At 38.5% G+C, this 19,094-nt stretch overlaps 1 protein-coding gene across 6 annotated transcripts in view; it reads right to left on the minus strand.

Moving 5' to 3' along the window:
* Nucleotides 1-13,609, minus strand: part of GOLGA1 (golgin A1) — a 51,004-nt gene extending 37,395 nt beyond the window's left edge. For 4 of the 6 annotated variants that reach the window (XM_079113782.1, XM_079113783.1, XM_079113779.1 and 1 more), the window contains exons 1-6: nt 13,463-13,609; nt 12,633-12,682; nt 11,229-11,521; nt 3,787-3,877; nt 1,769-1,843; nt 759-856 (exon numbers count right to left, since the gene is read on the minus strand). In XM_079113782.1, coding sequence (XP_078969908.1) covers nt 759-856; nt 1,769-1,843; nt 3,787-3,877; nt 11,229-11,363 — 399 coding nt within the window. In that variant the 5' untranslated portion in view covers nt 11,364-11,521; nt 12,633-12,682; nt 13,463-13,609. Of the gene's footprint in view, nt 1-758; nt 857-1,768; nt 1,844-3,786; nt 3,878-11,228; nt 11,522-12,632; nt 12,683-13,346 lie in introns of all 6 variants that reach the window. The other 2 variants (XM_079113781.1, XM_079113780.1) reach the window with 2 other exon arrangements.
* Between the last annotated feature and the right edge of the window lie 5,485 nt (nt 13,610-19,094).

Consider the following 19,094-nt stretch of genomic DNA (forward strand, 5'->3'; position numbering starts at 1 on the left):
TTCTTAGACAAAATGTAATATAATAAACTGATCCTTTCTTAGTAAATTAGGATTATTATAAAACACTGATGTTTACCTCAAATTAAAATGACATTATCTTGAGCAAAATATACTTAATTGTTGAAATAACCAGTAACAGTATTATACTCTTCTCATCATTCATCAGGGAATTTTTAGTGGATTTTTCTGTTGTGATTAAGAAATTCTCTTATTTGGGCACAGTGGAGCACATCTACAATTCATCTACTCAGGAGACTGAGGCAGGAGGATCACAAGTTCAAGGTTAGCCTCAGCAACTTAGAGAGACTCTGTCTCAGAATAAAATCAAAATGGGCTGGGATGTAGCTCAGTGGTAGAGCACTTGCCTTACATGTGCTAGGCCCTGGGTTTAATCCCCAGAACCCCCCAAAAAAGGTCCTCTTAAATAAAAGGTGAGTGTCCGGGGTCAAGGCTCTGAGACCATTGTACATATTTGGGGCTCACCACTAGCTTATAGACAAATCATTCCTGTTTTCAAGTTTATAAAGCTACACAGACGCAGAGAAAGATATATTCTCATATTCTAGACACATTTCATGACTAAAACTATAAAGTTCAACTTTATAAGAAAAAGTCAAATGAAATCTTAAAGAACATACATATCATTTCTTTTCTCCTAGGTTATAAATATTTCCTACCAGATTTATGTCATGATTTTTGAAGTCATGTCACTAAGTGAAATCTTTCCACCAGTCTTGGGCAGGCCATAGACAAAATACCTGGTCCTTTCTGGCTAATGCCAAAGCCAGTCCTTCTGCCATTTTGGCTCTGTTGGCTTGGAATGTCTCATTCTGCTCTTGAAATTTCCGCATGGAAGCTGTTAACAAAGAGGCTCTATTTGAGATATGGAAATACTTCAGAAATAAAATGATAAATAGCCCATGTGATTACTTCACAAATGTCACCAGACAAAAAAGGCCAAGGTCACATAAGTGGACTGTGAGACTGGGAAACCCTGCTCCATCTCAACTCCCAGAAGAACCTTTGGCCTTAGAAACAGACCAGGGTTTGGTTTGCTTGTTTTGTCCCTTGTTGGTTTTGTTTTTTGTAATAGTGAAGTATACACACTTAGGAAGATGTCAAAGGTAACTTTTTAAATGGTACAATGACAAAACACTTTGGGTAAGTTGCCAGAAAAGAACAATATTGTTGCTAAGTGACAGCTGCTACCCCTTTATCAGAACTTTTTAAAAACAAAAACAAAATCCAAAGAAAAACAAAAAAAGAAACCTTTTATTTTTCTTAAAAAATTTTTTTAGTGTATAATCAACAAACACTTGACTCTTTACTTCTATTAGCATTTTTCTTGGATAGTACCCAAAGGAGAATCAGAACTTAGGGTACATTAAAGAAAATGTATATTCGGTTTCTGAGGAGTGATAACAAACTCTCTCTGTTTCCTAACATGGCAGTAATGAAGCTATGGCCAGAAACCAAGGGCCAGGACTAGAAGTTACAAAAAACTAAGACCAACCAAGAAAGGGCTTGACTGGATAGGCACAAGATGATGCATACAACGACCACTTCTTAAGAAGTGTGCCCGAAAGCAAAGTAAATACAAGTTTATATTTAATAAATATCAGAAAAATGTCATATCAACTTGATTCAGAAGTACACTATTTATAAAACAAAGATATGAGCTCTGAGGAAGGACAAATTTTAAAATATACTGTTTCATTTCAAAAACTAGCCCTAAAAAGATTGAGAAAAGCAGGAAATGAATACGTACAATCCTGGTGCTTTTCTAATGCAATTTCAAGCTTCTCTTTTATCTTCTGCAAGTTTCGGACCTGTTCAGCATAGTCTTGGGTGAGGAGGGTGACGCACATACCAGGAATGGACAAACATCAGGAAAGGAAGTTAATTAAACAAAAAAAATGAATGAAAATGATGATGATTTTCTCAACCTGAAAACCAGTCCTGTTAAGGAAAGCTAGGTAGATAGCCTCCCATTAACAATGAGCAACACAGGCGAACAGGTATAGTACAAACTGCCCATATTATAAACAGTGAATGCCAACAGGTAGATTTGTTTAGCCTTGAAAATGAACAAGAATTAGTCTGGGCCTGGTCATCAGAAATACCCTGCTATGAAAACTACATTATTATCCCATTACTTAGTTTCAAGTCTCAATGTTCACTTCTCCTTTTGGCTTTTGCACAGGACAGATCAAGAGAACTCACTTAAAGCTTGCTTGTCACCCACGCAACTCAGCAACAGTGGTTAGGGCAAAAGTAAGCACCCTGGCATGGTACTGTCTATGGTGAAGGCACTTAATTCTATAGACAAGTATATAGGAACAGAGTTCCCTATGTCATTCCAAAGGTGAAAGTCACAATTAATTATCTGGGTAGCCAAAGAAGACAGCATGGTAGAGTGAAAAAGTAGACAGAAAAAAATCCCAATTCAAATCCCCCTTGGCTGGGGACCTTAGGCAAAGTATTGTTCCTAAGTATTAAGTTTCTTCAAGCATTAAATTATACTATTAATTGTACCTACTTCAAAGAAAGCATTAGATAATAAAGTATTTTATATGCCTTAAATGCTTGGCACACAGTGCTCAATAAAGGTGGGTGTTACTATTTTTGTTATTTTCACACTTAATGTCATGGGTATTCACCTACCACACTTAATGTCATGGGTAGGTGAATACTCATGACATTAAATGGACTCAATAAATGTCAACTCTCTTCCCTGTTCCTTTACTAACATAAGTTAAGTCCATTCTGTCTTAGGGAAGGTACATTACATATTACTTTATCACTATCTTTTCAACAATAAACACATACAGGTTACTTCACCTCTGTTGCTGATATCATTTCTGAGCAGGAGTAATAAGAGAGTACCAATAGATTTTCAGGCAGACTGTAAGAGTATAGACTCTACCATTAAGCAAGTCTGGGTCTGGATTTCAGCTCTATCACTAAATGCTTGTATGACTTTGACCCTAAGTTTAATAAAGTTACACTGAGAACAAAATGATTAAGACCATTGTGAACTATGCTCATATATAATTTGGTGAATTTGGTCTTCTACTTTCATTCCAGTAAAATGGGCATAAAGTCAAGGGACAAAAAGAGACACAAAAGCCAAGGACCACTTTACAGGATGAAGTTGTCAAAATATATCCATGGGCAGAGACTAAAATGAGAGCTCACAATTCTATCACAAACATGTTCTGTGTAGGCAAAGAATGTATGGGAGCTGTGTAAGTTGTAAACTGCACATGAAGACACAATGAGCATCACAGCTTCTATAGAAGGAGCTGAAGTTAGAAATTCCATTGAAAAGTGGCCCCCAAACCCAGAACAACACTTACACAGGTGATATGAGCTATAGCACCAATCTGCTCTGGAACTGATGAATCCGACATTTGTTTGGTTTTTCCCTTTAAACACTATCCACTGCCCCCCTCTACCTGAGAGTAAGCTATGCTAATGGGGGAAGATGGTCAAATCTATTTTATGTGTGCTTTTAATAACTTACATCCATGGCTAGAAACCTCAGGAGCAGAAAAACAAGTTTAAAATAAAATAGACTTTCAAATTTAGTCTTGAATTGACACTATTCAGTACACTAAAAAAATAAGGGAACAAAGGGGGTACAGATTGTTTCTTTCTGACTAAGAGATGAAAATATTATGTCAAAATAATTATAAAGTTTATCCTATAGGCTATTTTATAGGGAGAAAGGGTCAGGAAAGGTAAGTCTCCTGTTGTTGACTATTTATGACTTCTTAGACATACCAGAAAGTCTGGCCTCTAACTTTCGGATCTGCTCATTTCTTCTCAAAAGTTGGGATGAAAGATCTTCTCTGGAGCTGCTTCCATCAGAAGCCTGTTGGACAGGTAGAAAGGAGAGATCATATTCACATGAGGGTTTTCAGCAGTGTGAGATGCAACAATACTTTTTTTTTTTGTGGTGCTGGGTATCAAACGTATGACTTCACACTTGCTAGGTAAGCACTCTACTACTGAGTCACATTCTCAGTCCTAACAATTCTTATTTTAGTTAATTAACTATGATTGCCAAAAAACTTTAATTAACTATGATTGCTAAAAAACTTCTTAACATAAGTGGCCCTAGCTTCTCTAGCTGGAAAGTGAAAGCAACACTATCTGCCACTATAACATGAAGGTGAGATGAGATGCAAAACAGTAAGTCATGTGTGTGCATGCTACTGGAATAAATGGGAGCAAATAAACCCACTGTGACCATATTACAGAAAGAACATAATACAAAAAAGAAATCACTTTAGAGCCAGGGGTGCAAGCTCAGTGGTAGAGTACTTGCCTAGCAAGCTTGCAGTCCCAGGTTTGATCCCCAGTACCACAAACAAACAAACAAAAAAACAAGAAATCACTTTAATTTTCAAACGGTTAAACGCCTAAAAAAAAAGGGGAGAGTTCTTCAACAAGGGATCAAAGTCGTGTCTATGACTGAGTCTATGTCGATACTAATAAAGCTTCAGTATCCTCAGCTATGAAAAGAAAAAGGATGTCACCTCAGGTTCTACAACGCATCAAAGACTTTAGCATTCAATATACTAATATATTAATAAAACATCTATTTTCCCCAGAAATCCAGATGATGATGATGATGATGATGATGATGATGATGATGATGATTTGCAGTGCTGGGGATTGACCTGGGGACTTGCGTATGCTAAGCAAGTGTTCTACCACTGAGCAAAAATGCCAGGCCCCAGGTTATTCTAAAACTTGCTAGTACTATTACTTTGGGCATTATGTGCTATTGCTAATAAATAACTGACTTTAAAAATCTTTTTACTAAGCCAGGTGTGGAGGCACACACCTGTAATCCCAGTGGCTCAGGAGGCTGAGGCAGGAGGATTGAGAGTTGTTCAAAGTCAACCTCAGTAACTTAGTGAGACACTATCTTTAAATATTAAAAGAACTGGCAATGTGGCTCAGTGGTTAAGCACCCTGGGTTCAATTCCTGGTACCAAAAAATAAATAAATGAATGAATGAATGAATAAATAAAATCTTTTTACTAGCTGGGCATTGTGGCACGGGTCTGTAATCCCAGTGACTCAGGAGGTTGAGGCATGAGGATCCCAAGTTTGAAGCTAGCCTCAGCAACTCAATGAGGTCTTAAGCAATTTAATGAGACCCTGTCTCAAAGTAAAAAAATAAAAAGGGCTAAGGGTGTAGCTAAGTGATAAGGTGCCCCTGGGTTCAATCCCTAGTATATCCCATCCAAAAATCTTTTTACTTTTTAAAAATGTTTTTATTAGTACAGTACAGTTTTACATAATACTGGGGTTCATTTTGACATAATCATATGTACATGGAATATAATTTGCTCCACCTAGTCCCGAGTACTTCCCCTTCCCCTTCCTTCCTCCCTCCCTGTTCCACTTCCTCTCTACCAGTCTTCCTTCTACTTTAGTGTTGTGGTTTTTTAAATTTGTGTTTTATTGAGATACATAAAGGTGAAATTAATTGTGGTAGATTCATATGTTATATAGCACAATTTGGTCAATTTCATTCTGCAGTTCCTTCCTTTCCATCCCTCCCCTCAATCTCCTTCCTCTACTTCACTTATTTCCCTCCTATTTTCATGATATCCCCCCCAACACACACACACATACATATACACACAAACACACTTTCCCCCCTTATTTTGGTCTAGTCTTCACATATGAGAGAAAACATTGACCCTTGAGTTTCTGAGTCTGGCTTATTTCATTTAGCATGATGTTCTCCAGTTCCATCCATCTACCAGCAAATGCCATTATTTCATTTTCCTTTATTATTAAAACTTCATTGTAGTGGGAACCCCACTTCATTGTGTGTATATATACCACATTTTCTTTATCCATTCATCTGTTGATGGGTACCTGGGCTGGTTCCATACTTTGGCTGTTGTGAATTGTGCTGATGTGACTGTATCTCTATAGTATACTGATTTTAGTTCTTTGGGATAAATACCGAGGAGTGGGATGGCTAGGTCATAAGATGGTTGTATTCCTAATCTTTTTACTTTTTTTAAATAGTCATTTTACTTTTTATTATAAAAGTTTTCAAAATACAGAAAAGCTAGGAGAATGGTTTAATGAACATTCTCCATTTACTTAAACAATTGTCCATGTTTTCTCATATTCTTATTTACTAAACTAGTTAAAAAAAACCCCAACATTATGACATTTTATCCTAAATACTTTGCTAAATATTTCTAAAAAAATGAGAACCTTTTCTTGATAGCCTTAATACCATTACCACACCTAATAAACTTAAAATACTATTCAGTCTTTAATCATGTTTTCCCATTTTATCCCCAAAATGTTTTGAAAGGTGGTTGAACAACTCACAATTCACTTTAAATATTTACCAGCCACTTGTTCATCTACTATTTACTGAGCAACAGTACTGAAGACTGGTAGGAGGAATCTCTAGAGTCAAAAGGCCAGGGTTAAAGGCCCAGCTTACCACTTAATGCCGGAAGAACCCCAGTCAATTACTCAACTTCTCTATGTGTTTCTTTCCTGATTTGTAAACTATAATAGCAAATACGGCCTACCTTGCTGAGCTGAGAGAGGATTAAATAAACCAATACCTGACAAATTTGTAAAACAGAGCCTGGCATATAGTCAGTTTTAAGTGAGTCATTGATTGCTAGTTGTTTTAGTCTGTTCAGGCTACTATAAGAAAATACTATAAAGTGGGCAGTTTATAAGCCACAGAAGTTTATTGTTCATAGTTTAAGACACTGGGAGTCCAAGGTAAAGGCTCTAGCAGGTTCGGAGTCTGGGGAGGGCCCACTTTCTGTTTCATAGATGGCACCATTTAGCTGTTCCCACATGGTGGAAGGTGAAAGGCAGCACTCTAGGCCCTTTTTTTAAGGGTATTTATAAAAGTGAGAGCTTCCAATTAACAACCTAAGAACCTTTCAAAGTCCCCACCACCTCATACCATCACACTGTTAACCATGGAGGGACATAAACATTCAGACCATAAAATTAGCAGTGTAAGAAACTATTATGATTATTACTCCTAGCGAGACTTACTAGGTCTCAGCATCATGCCAAGCATTAGGAACAGTGGTGACACAGGCCCTCCTTAAGACAGCAGCAGCAGCAACTAACTGTGAAATGCTTACCAAGAGCCAGGTACTAGGCTAAGTGCTTTATACACTATGAAAAGAGAGTTAACAAGGTCTGAGGCTGCTATCATTAAAAATGTCTTCTTGTAAAGTTGGAGCTTTGTTGGCAACTGGGGATGTAGACTTTGGTAACATTCCCATAATTCCTGAAAGGAGTAGATAATTGTGTCTAAACTATTTGTGCATAAACATAGTTTATGCCAAACACCTTTCCTTCTGGAGTCCGGAATTTTGGTACATATTAGGCAGATGTACACCACCAGCATCTAGTAAAAACCCTGGACAGCAGGTCTCCAATGAGCTTCCCTACCAGACATTTTACCACGCTGTCGTGAGTTACTACAGGGGGAGTTAACCATATGCTGTGTACTTCACAGCAGCTGGAGCTGGGCTGGGCTCCCATCTCTGCCCCACAAACCTTCACCCTATGCTGATTGTGCTTTGTATCCTTTTACTGTAAGAAATTACACCAGTAAGTTCTGAGTCTTCTACTGAATAATGGAACCTGGGGTGATTATGGAACCACTGACATAAAAGTTTAATACAGACTGACACAGGTATTTCCCCCCACTTTTTTTCTTTTCGGTATCAGGGATTGAAGCCAGGGGCACTTTACCACCCAGCTATATCCCCGGCCCCTTTTCTAAAAATTTTATTTTCAGACAGAGTCTTGCCAAGTTGCTAAGACTGGCCTCAAACTTGTGATTCTCCTGCCTCGGCCTCCTAGGTCACAGGGACCTATCCTCATTTTACAGATGTGGAAAGTATAGAAAAGTGAAGGAACTTGCCCACAGTCACACAATTATGATATAGCAGGGAACCACATTCAGGTCTGACTCTATAACCTGGCCTGAGTTCCTAAGAGCTTCACTTCATTCCCTCCCATAAAGCTCCCAGTTTTAGTAACAGAGACCAACAAACAAAATGTCACTACTAATGTAGTATATCAGATGTGCCACCACAGAGGTAAGCAGAAGGTGAGGCACCAAACTCAGTCAGAAGGGTAAGGGGTTGGGGGTAAAAGAGGGCAGGGATGAGGGGGCTTCCATGAGTAATATGTGAGCTAAGTCTTGAAGGCTGCAGAGTCTGTCAGAGGAATGCAACAGTGAAATGAGGAATACAGGATATTCCAGGAAGAGTGAACAGCATAGGCAAACACTGGTAGGCAGGATGTAATATGGGCCATTCCAGGAAGTTCAACAGATTCAGTCTGGCTCCAGCATGGGGTATAGGAAAGCTGCGTGAGATGAGGTTGGATTGGTTAGCTAGGAAAAAAAACATGGCAGTTTATCATTACATGGTAATATATGAATTGGTTCTTCATCCTGAAAATGAGGAAGCCACCCAGTTTTAATCATCAAGAGATGTGAACAGATCTCTTTTAGAAAGATCACTTTAGGGAGTGACTTGAGGCAGGAGCCCATATAGGCTGCTACTTTCCCCCAAGAAAGAAAGTCAGCCTGAAATAAAGTGGCCGTGTTGGTAAATGCACTCGAAGAGGCATAAAGGGGTTAAGTTTGACAGATATTTGGGAAATGGAAACCCAAATACTTGACTGATTAGATACCAAGACATGAAAGGAGAAAAGAGTATAAAAAAAAAATCCATGGTTGGTGAGTTGGTAGGATGGAGATGGAGTTACTGAATTCAATTTTGTTCATTTAGTATGTCAGATACCAAATGGAAGGTATCTATTTGGAGAAATAAATGCAGTTAAATATAAAGACCTGGAGACATGGAGTAAGGATCAGTATAGGTAGTTAAGTTCAAAAAGGTTACTCAAAAAGTCTCAAAGCAAAGTATTCCCTGCACTCAGGTCAATTTCTATGTTGGGAACACATTCTAGATGATAGTCTTGATATAGTATGACAGAGTATGAGGGGAAAGCAGATCCTTCTGCTGTATTTTTCAGGGTACTAGAGAGGTATCTCAGTGGTAGAAGCACTGGCCTAGCATGTGTAAGGCCCTGGGTTCAATCCCCAGCACTGTGAAACAAATAAAACCTATATCCTTTAGCCTGGCGATCCAATTTTTACTTATATTTGATGTTAAATACAGGGGCAATCTAGATCATTTAATCTTATTGCTCTACCACAATAACCTAATAGCTTCTGTCATGTAATCTGACCAGGGATTCGGGTAATGGAAGGAAGGAGAGGGAAGATTCATTTGACCATGGAAACAACTCAAATATCTATCACTGGGAGAAGATAGAAATAAATTGTGGCCTATTCAAATGCTGTAATCTTATGAAGTAAATAGCAGCCAAAATAAATGAACCACAGCTTCATGCCACACAGATACATTTTGGAAACATGTTGAGTTAAAGAAAAAGTAAGTCCAAGAAGACTATGGTATGCCATCTTTATAAAGTTCAAAAATAATCAGTATTAAATAATAAATTACAGGGCATGGTAGTGCATGCCTGCAATTCCAGCACTTGGGGGCTGAGGCAAGAGGATCACAAGTTTGAGACCAGCCTGGACACTTAGCAAGACTCTGTCTTTAAAAAAAAAAAAAGGGGGGGGGGGCTGGTGTTGTGGCTCAGTGGTAGAGCGCATACCTAGCATGTGTGAGGCTCTGGGTTCGTTCTCAGCACCACATATAATTAAATGAAAAAAATAAAGGTCTATCAACATCTAAAAAAAAATATTAAAAAAAAAAAGAAAGGGCTAGGGATGTAGCTTAGTGATAGAGCACCCCTGGGTTCTTTCTCCAGTACCATGCAAACACAAAATTGTTTATGAATACATATGTATGTTAAGATATTTTAATTAGCATGGGAATGATAAACAAAATTTAGTGGTTATGAGTGGGGGAGAAGGAAATGGAGAGTAGCATATAAATGGCTTCAACAGTATTGATAATATTCTATTTCTTTGGTGGGTGACAGATTTACTTGCTTTATACACCACATATACATTATGCTTTGTCCCTTTATTGTGGTGCTGGGGATCAAACCTGCTTTATGTTTTATATGTATATTAAATGGATCCTTTTATATATATCAAGCATTATACATTTTTTTAAATTTGTAGACAATACCTTTATTTTGTTTGTTTTTATGCGGTGCTGAGGATCAAACCCAGTGCCTCATATGTGCTAGGCAAGTGTGCTACCACTGAGCTACAACCCCAGCCCCTATAAGATCTTTTTTAAAGTCATCTAACTTATGAGGATCCTGTCATATGCCAAACATATATTTTAATCCTTAAGTGTGACATTTCTCTAACATGTCAGCATCATTTTTTTAAATCTTATCAAACCAAAGGTACTTTACAAACAACATGACATACTATTCATAAGTGCCATCTTTCCATAAATTTTTCCAATAAAATAGTGCATTCTGGCATAATTCACAGGCCTTATTAAAGCAATAGTGACAAAGTATATGCACCTGCATAGACAACAGGCTTAGACATTCGGACAGACTGAAACGTAAAAGAAGATGCACTAACTATACAGACAGAAAAGCAATACAAGAGGACAATGTACAGAATATGGAAAGGGATTCACTGAAAAATAAGAAAAAAAAAGCTACCTTAATATTAACACCCAAACACTAACAAAAAGGTATCTTAAGTAGAGAATTAGACACGCAGGTTCTTAAACAGCTATAAACTATAAAGCATATAAATCATGTAATAAAAAAAAATGTGTTGGAAGGATTCACTGCAATATTATTTTTAAATGTTTGAAGTCAGGGGCTGGGGATATAGCTCATTTGGTAGAGTGCTTGCTTCAAGCACAAGGTCCTGGGTTCAATCCCCAGCTCTGAAAAAAGAAATACATGTTTTGAAGCTAGGCATGGTGGTGAATGCTCATAATCTCAATAACTGAGGAGGTTGAGGCAGGAGGATTGCAAGTTTGAGAGCAGCCTCAGCAACTTAGGGGGACACTCAGCAACACAGCAAGACCTTGTTTTGAAATAAAAATAAAAAGGACTAGGGATGTACCTTACTGGTAAAGCACCCTGGGTTCAACTCCCAGTACCAAAAATAAATAAATAAATTTTAAAAATTAATACTGCACCAAATATTCAAAGCTAGAGAAGATACTTACAAAGTCATCTCCTGAGTCAGCTCCCATAGAGGCTACTGATTCCTTGCTCACTGACCGTGGGATCCTTGTAGCACCTCCTGGCCTCTGAGTGACAGCAGTCTCTTCTGCAATTTTCTTCTTCAGTTTTGCAAACATTTTTGCTGTATGGCTATCCAGTACAGATGACCAGTTCTTCAACTACCAATAATTTTCAGTAACCAGTGTTCAGACAAAGGAGCCTAAAAAGTTTCAGACATCCAAGCAAGCTGGATTTCAATTTAAATGTGGGTCAAAGGCATATGGCAACACAGTATCTACAAATCAGATGAAAGAGATAGCTCTAAGTCAAACACAGGAAAGATTTCACATCTGAGTTGTTAAGTTTCAGTTTCAAAATTAAGTGTCATAACTTAAATGTATACTTAGTAGAACAAAATTACCAAACATTTAAAAATCACTTAGGCGCTTCACAGGCAGATAAGGCAATCCAATCTCAAAGAGGTGAAGTAACCTGCCAAAGGCTATGTGGCTAAGTGACAGGGCTGGTCTTTGAACACAGAGCTCTGACTCACAAGTCTCAACTTTTTTTTTTTTCTTTTTAATTATACCATGTTGGCAGTGGCCTATGACAGTTAGTAAAATTTCTCAGGTTAACATCGCAAAATCATAAATTAATGATTTTGAATTCTTGCCTCAATAAGCTTAACCAGTGTTTAGGGCTTTTTTTCCCCCTTTTTAAGCTGATGGCAAAACATGTAACTCGATATGAGGAAAATTCTATGTAATATTAGGTAATATTCTAATGTTCCAGGATGGTTTGCAATCACCTGTTTCTAGAAAAAAAATCATAACCTAGAAAAAAAATCAGGCAAGCCAGAAAACCACATATCAGGTATGAGAGTCTTTAACTTTTCCTGGAAATACTATGTGGTTTTCTTTCAGTTCACTAAAACTACCTCAAAGCACAATTCCCATGGCACCACAACTCCAGGGGATCTAACCCAGGGGCACTTCATCACTGAGCTACATCTCCAGCTCTTTTTAATTTTTATGTTTGAGACAGGGGTATACACTAAGTTGCTAAGGCTGGCCTGGAACTTGAGATTCTCCCTTCTCAGTCTCCCCACAGGCTGGGATTATAGGCATGGGCCCCCATGCCCAGCACAATCTCTCTTTTCTTCAAAGTATCTGACATGGTATTTAACATGAGATTCAAAAATTTCCCTGAATTGTGTATAAAATACTAACAATCAGGTTTCAGCCGTAACTTTCCATTTTTTTTTTTTTTTAAAAGATATCTAAACTCTGCTCTAAGATCTTCAAATGACTTTTTACCACTTAGGATCAAGTCTGTAAAATTTCTTCAAAACCTTCACCTTAACCAATTAGAACAAATAAGAAAAAACAGGTAAACCACTTACTCACCTGGCTTATCTACTAGATTTAAAACAGCCTGGAGGTCGATGCATTCTGTCCTGCATGAAGACAAACATAAAGTGGGCTGCATATTCCAAACGGAAGACAAAAGTGGTGGGTGGAGATGGGGCAGGGGAGTAGAGGACCCAGGAGGAAGGATTAAGTGGGGAAGAAAACCTGTCACTACCTCACCTCTCAGTGGACTACCGTCCCTCACCTTGGTCCCTGTGAATTGTGATTTGCCTACGAGTTTCATTCACAGTTACAAAGGGCAGAATTGCTCACCGCAGTAGATCTATGCCTAAATTCACTGCAACTTGAATGAGATTAAGGTTTCCCGGGGCCGGCGTTTATTTCTCAGCTGACGTTGACACAAACACTGTTTACCTGGCCAGACCCTGGGCTTGATTCGCACTGAGTCAGTTTCTGAGCAAAAGGACGGCAGAGTTGAGTAAAAGACAGGTAGGTCTTTTACTCACGTCTAGAGGTACCTGCCAAGGCAGTTTGGATCCCACTCCCCAGTCTCCCTCCAGCCACGCCCTTACTTGGACTGTCAAAGAAGGGAAGGAACCAACATCTCTCCCACTTGACAGCAGGGAAACTCGGCCCCAGGGAGGAGGACTGGCTCATCCTCGGTCGCGCAGGGAGGAATCACGGAACCCTGGGCTCCGGACTCCAGGCCCGCGCAGCCAGCCTCCGCTCCCACCCGGCCCCTTACAGCACCTGGCACCGCCCCCCGGTTTGGGTCCTGGGCAACCCTGTCCAGGCCGCTTTGGGGACACTGAGGCCACCGGAAGAACGGGGGCCTGCTCGCGTCCCCGGAGCCCCGGCCCGCGCACCTGCCGCTCTTTGGGCAGCCGGCAGAGCCCCGCCTCCAGGGCCTCTCGTGAGCGCAGGCCCGCGTCACCAGCCCCCACCGCCGGCCGGTGAGCCAGGCAGCGACCCGGAACCGCACGTCCCCCAGCGCGCCGGAAGTGCTGCGTGGGGTTGGCCCGCCGCGCGCATGCGCGCGTGCGCGCCTCCGCGGCCACCGCGAGAAGCCGCAGCCGGCAGGTGGCCGGAACGGCTGGAGGGCACAGGCGGCGCGCCGGCCCTCCCTCAGGCGCAGTGGCCACGTCAGCGAGACTCCAGACCGGCAGGTATCGACCGGGTCGCTTAGGCCGGTGGCTGTTCTTTTTTATTTCCTTTTAAATGGGTGGTGCGGAGCGGGCGAAGAGGGACACAATCGGTGCCCTGGGCCCGCATGGGCCCTGCCGGACCGAACTCCGGGCCGTGGCCGCGCGGCTCGGCTAGGCGCCAGTCTGCACCTGGGTCCTGCCGCGTGCTACGCAGCCTCCTGTCAAGTAGGCGGTCTGGAAAACCTGTGCCCGCTGAAACTGGAACTGCTCCTTGCATATTGTGACTCGTTTTTCTTTAACTTTCGCGTCTGACGTCCTGCCGATTATACGTTTTATATCACAACACAGCACACACATGGTGTACAGCTGAAAGGTTTCAAGACCTTCCCTTAGTTGTGAATGCACTCTGATATATTGCTTGTTATTTAAAGACATGGCGGCGACAATTTTACTGTCCATCAGTGGGCCGCCTCTTTGTAACAGGATGAAAACCCAAAGCGCAAAAACTGCCTTGTTGAAAGTCACTGGAATTTATTACCCCAAGGCAGGTCTCCAGATTCCTCAACGCCAAGTTAGAGGTTGCACATTGAAGAACTTTTTAGTTCCTGGCCCAGACTCAACACCAGTGCAAGGGTCAATCAGTTCCACCAGATAGATTAGTTGATCGATGGATTGATTTTTTGAACAGGGGGTTGAACCCAAGAGCACTTTACCACTGAATTACTTCCCCAGCCCATTTTAAAAATTTATTTTGAGATAGGGTCTCACTAATTGCTTAAAGCAATTCTCTTAAATTGCTGAGGCTGCCTTCCAACCTTCAATCCTGTCTCAGTATCCCTGGGATTACAGGCATGTGCCACTGGCCTGGCTCCACCAGGTTTTTGTTTGTTTTGTTTTGTTTTGTTTTTTTAACAGCCTTGCCCTACTCGTGTCCCAGTTCTGACCACCTGAAACAGGCCAGAGAAAAATAAAAATCAGGATGCAGAAGGTATCTCCAAACTAGAATAAGCACGGAATCCACAACCCTAAGATAGTTCAAAGCATCTGAGTCATCATCTGAAGAAGCAGCCGTAACAGTTTAGCACTTATGTAGTCAACAATTCTGAAGAAGTACCCAAAACTTTAAGCAAATAATGTTTATTTTTATATTGATGATATACTTAATATATACGTGGATTCAAGATACAAAATTCATTTACAAGAGTTCACACCTGATGAATGTAGTCACATTCCTAGAGAACATTTATCAATGCAAAAACTTCTTTAATACACTGAAAACAAAAATCAAATATTCTGTAATTATGTTATTTAATAAAACATCAAAACAACAATGTTTAACTTTCCATCTTCTAATATTTAAGTGCCCTCCAGGTGGCAGACACTGTATGACAGGAAAAAAACAGGAAAGCCTTGGGAATCTATTCTGCAGAATCACAGTGTTTACTTTGAAAGTCATTTAGTGTAGTGAAAGGCTTGCTATCTTTTATGACAAATCACATCATACAAGAGCCAAAAGTGATGAACTCAAGGAAATGAAATGTTTCAAGAACTCAATTTCTAAAATCTATGAAGTATTAACTGTAACCAACAAAGCAGAAAAAGGCTGCTGGAAATGAACAAAACAAAAAAATCCTTGTTTAAGAGAACATATGGCTTAAACAGTTTAGAAACACCAACAGACAAGACTTTAGAACACCACAAAGGTTTAAATGATATTGACAATATAATTTTCCCCTTAGTCATTGGTGAATAGCCCCTTCAAAATGTATTCTAATAACATACATAAAAACTAATGAATCCAAAGAATTTGCTGTCTAACAGAGCTGAGTTGATGGATTTTGTTCTAGAGTATTAACCTACAATACCCAAATTTTAATACAAATGAACAAGACTATGTCTCAGGGATTACAGTGAATAGCTAGGTAGGCAACCAAATAGCTTTGATTATTTGCAGGACGGATTAGCAGCACTTGGATAAAGTTTGTTACATGAAAATTATTGTGCTTCAATCTCTCGAGGAGAGCTAGTAGATATAACTCTAATCCCTATAGTGTTACAATTCTATAACATTTCAGTTACAAGCACAATTTTTTAAAAAGTATTTCACACCACTAGAAAATCAAGTAAGTATACTATCCTCCAGATGTAATTTCTGCTATGATATAAACAAGTGCATTTCTGCCTAAAATTCAAAATGTAGACAGTAGGTTCACCATTGTTTTCTGTGAAAAAAGATCAACTTGTTTCACTCCTACTTGATTAAATTAACCTTTAGTGATGCTTTGAATAAAGAAAAAGGATACTTAATTTTACAATGGGAACTGCTCAGAGAAAATAATACAGTGGCCTGAAATTATAGTAATCTTTACAGCAAACTAAACAAATTATAACTGCTTAATCTGGTTTAATGATTAATACAAGTCCTATTTATACCAGTGCTACACAAATGAAGACACCCTAGTTGGACAAATTCCTTCACTAATAAACTCTACTATGAAAATGGAAGGACATTGTATCTGTTTCTTATTATCTAAGCTCTTTCTACTTCAACTGGAAGAATCCTGAAAGATATATAAGACTCTTTGATAGTTGAACAGCAAGGTTTATTAAAAATAAGTTGGAAAGCTAGTGGTATGGTCTTTTTGGCAAAAGGAATGCATCCAGACAACCATAAAAAGTCATGAAAATCGGGTGGGGGAAATAGCTCAGTTGGTAGAGTGCTTGCCTTACAAGCACAAGGGCCAGGATTCAAATCCCCAGCACCGCAAAAAAAAAAAAAAAAAAGTCCTGAAAATCAAGTTCTAAATTATATTACTGAACTACTAGAAGGTAACTTTAATGATAAAATGAGTTTAAAAAAACTATTCTTCAAGAAATATTAATAAAAATTCTTATTGCACTACAAAACTTTAAGCAAAAATTTCCTGCAGCTTTCTAATACATCATACGGGATATGTTAAATTTATTTTTAAAAAAATCAATAGCATGTGCAGGAAAGTGGGAATAAGATTTTGAAAAAAATAGTTGTTATTTCTCTGTGATTTAGAAATACTTGGGGATTATCATATAAGTCATTTCAGATTTTACAATGGTTATTAATATTCATTTGATGTTTAAGAAAATTTATGATTCAATTTATGATGTAATGTTTATGCCTGTAATTTCAGTGACTTGGGAGGCTGAGGCAGGATCAAAATTTAAGGCCAGCCCCAGCAACTTAACAAGACTCTTGTCTCAAAATAAAGAGGATTCAGTGGTAAAGTGCCCTTGGGTTTAATCCATAGTACCAAAAAAAGTTTTACAGACTTCAATTTTGAATCAGGGACAAGTGGACATTCACAAGTTTCAGATGAGAAAAGAATATTAGTGATATACATAACATGTAAATACCTTTCACTGCATGCCTATAAGAAGGCTAACCATAATTTCTAACCTCACTGTGAAAGTGATATAATAACCCAGCCTATTAATGTTCACTCCATAAGCCTGTGAGAAAAGTAAAAATCTGAAACCTGAAATTACCCATGTCTCCATAAATAATATTATGCCTAAAAAAGATGATTGTCTTAGGATATAGACCGGAATTGTCCACTAAAACAGGAAAAATACTCCCACTTTATAGTCTGTGCTAGGACCAAATTCAGGCTTGACTGAGTGAATCTGCAGTATATAATGTAATATACATTTATTCATTAAAAAACTATGAATCTACCTTCAAATGTTTTAAAAAAAAATCACACTGCCTAGAGTAGTCAGATAACTACTTTTAAAATTTTTAAAAACACAAAAGAAATAAAAATATTTTAAAATTAAGAAATGATGCTTCAATCAATGATTAAGTGACAATGTTATGTAAAAATGGAATTCTCAAGTCAGTATTACACTGAACCAAAAAAAGGGAAAATACTACAGCCTTTAGAAAACATTTCATATTTACAGAATTTCAAAGAAAATATTTCTGTGGCACCAACAAATTAGTTATATTTAATTTAATACATTTATCTTTACCTAATCAAACACATCCCCTATATCTTCCTGATACCCTTCCTGTCAACACTATTCACACATCCATCATTTTCCCTTAAATACAAGGCATGTTTAAATAAGTCTTCATGTTCAAAACTCAGTGAAGCTGGGAAATGGTATGATATTATGTCTTGAAATTCTAATTTGAGGAAGGTGAATTGCTCATTGTTTTTAAAGTAAAGGGGTTTCAGTGCCCACTGTATGTACACAATGTCAATGTGTATGAGTACAGAATGTGGAAAGGGCCTGGGTTTCTCAGCAGCTCTATCTTACTTGACTGCAAAGTAACTGGGGTTTTACAACTGTTGGGGTCAGAAGTCCTATCTGCAATTTCAGTCTTACCTACAGCACTTTTTCGTTTTTATGGCTACTATTCTTATCAAATTAATGTCCACATTGAGCCCGAGACAGTTCCATGGATTTTAAGTAGCATATTATTTGCTCTGCTACTAGTCTCCAACTGCAAAAAAACTTACTTGGTTACTAAAACAGCAAAATATTAGTGTTTATGGGCATTTTCTCTGATTTCTCAGAAATAATTCATCATTACATTTTAATATTTAAGAAAAAGGCTACAATAATTGCATTTTAAATTTAATACTATAATTGAAAAGTTATGTTTTAATTAAAAATACAATGAGGAGGCAAATGTAACACTTTGGGGGTGGTAAAATTGACTCCTGAACTAATTTCTACCTTTAAGATAATATAATGTTGGATCATGTAGATTTAATCTTCTGAAGAATGGGGAAAAACGTTGTTCTGCAGTTGTAATTTATCATGCAAAAATAACCTCTACTTAATTTCTGCAGTGAGTGTATTCAAGTGTATACTAAACATCTCTTCTGTTCATTCATATAAATAAACATATCAGCTGAAGACAGGAGTAACCCAACATTGATCCTCTGCAATAGCTCACAGATTCACAAATTGGCACTGCACTTTCTTCCTATAATCTTATGGGCCCAACCCCATCATCCTTGGTAGAGATTTCAAAGGCCAGGTATTTATAGCATACCATACACCTAATATTAAGAGCTCTACTTCATGTGTGAATATATGGTCAGACTGCAGAACACAAGTGGTCTCATGGAGACTTAGCAATACAACTGGAGGCATTTTATTCTTTGGAAGCATTTTCTCAGATGAGCATACTCATCTTTGAAATGAAATTCCAATAAGAAAAATCTATAGTTGGAAATGCCAAGACAGGACTAAATTAATCACAGCTGCTGTAAATATACAGATTAATAACCTCCTGTTCCTCATTCCCACCTAGGTTAGGCCTTCCTTAGCTAATGCCCCTTTTTCTGCCTCACAGAGACAC

The sequence above is a fragment of the Sciurus vulgaris genome, assembly GCF_902686455.1.
Source record: "Sciurus vulgaris genome assembly, chromosome: 15".
In the NCBI taxonomy this organism is placed as follows: Eukaryota; Metazoa; Chordata; class Mammalia; order Rodentia; family Sciuridae; genus Sciurus; species Sciurus vulgaris.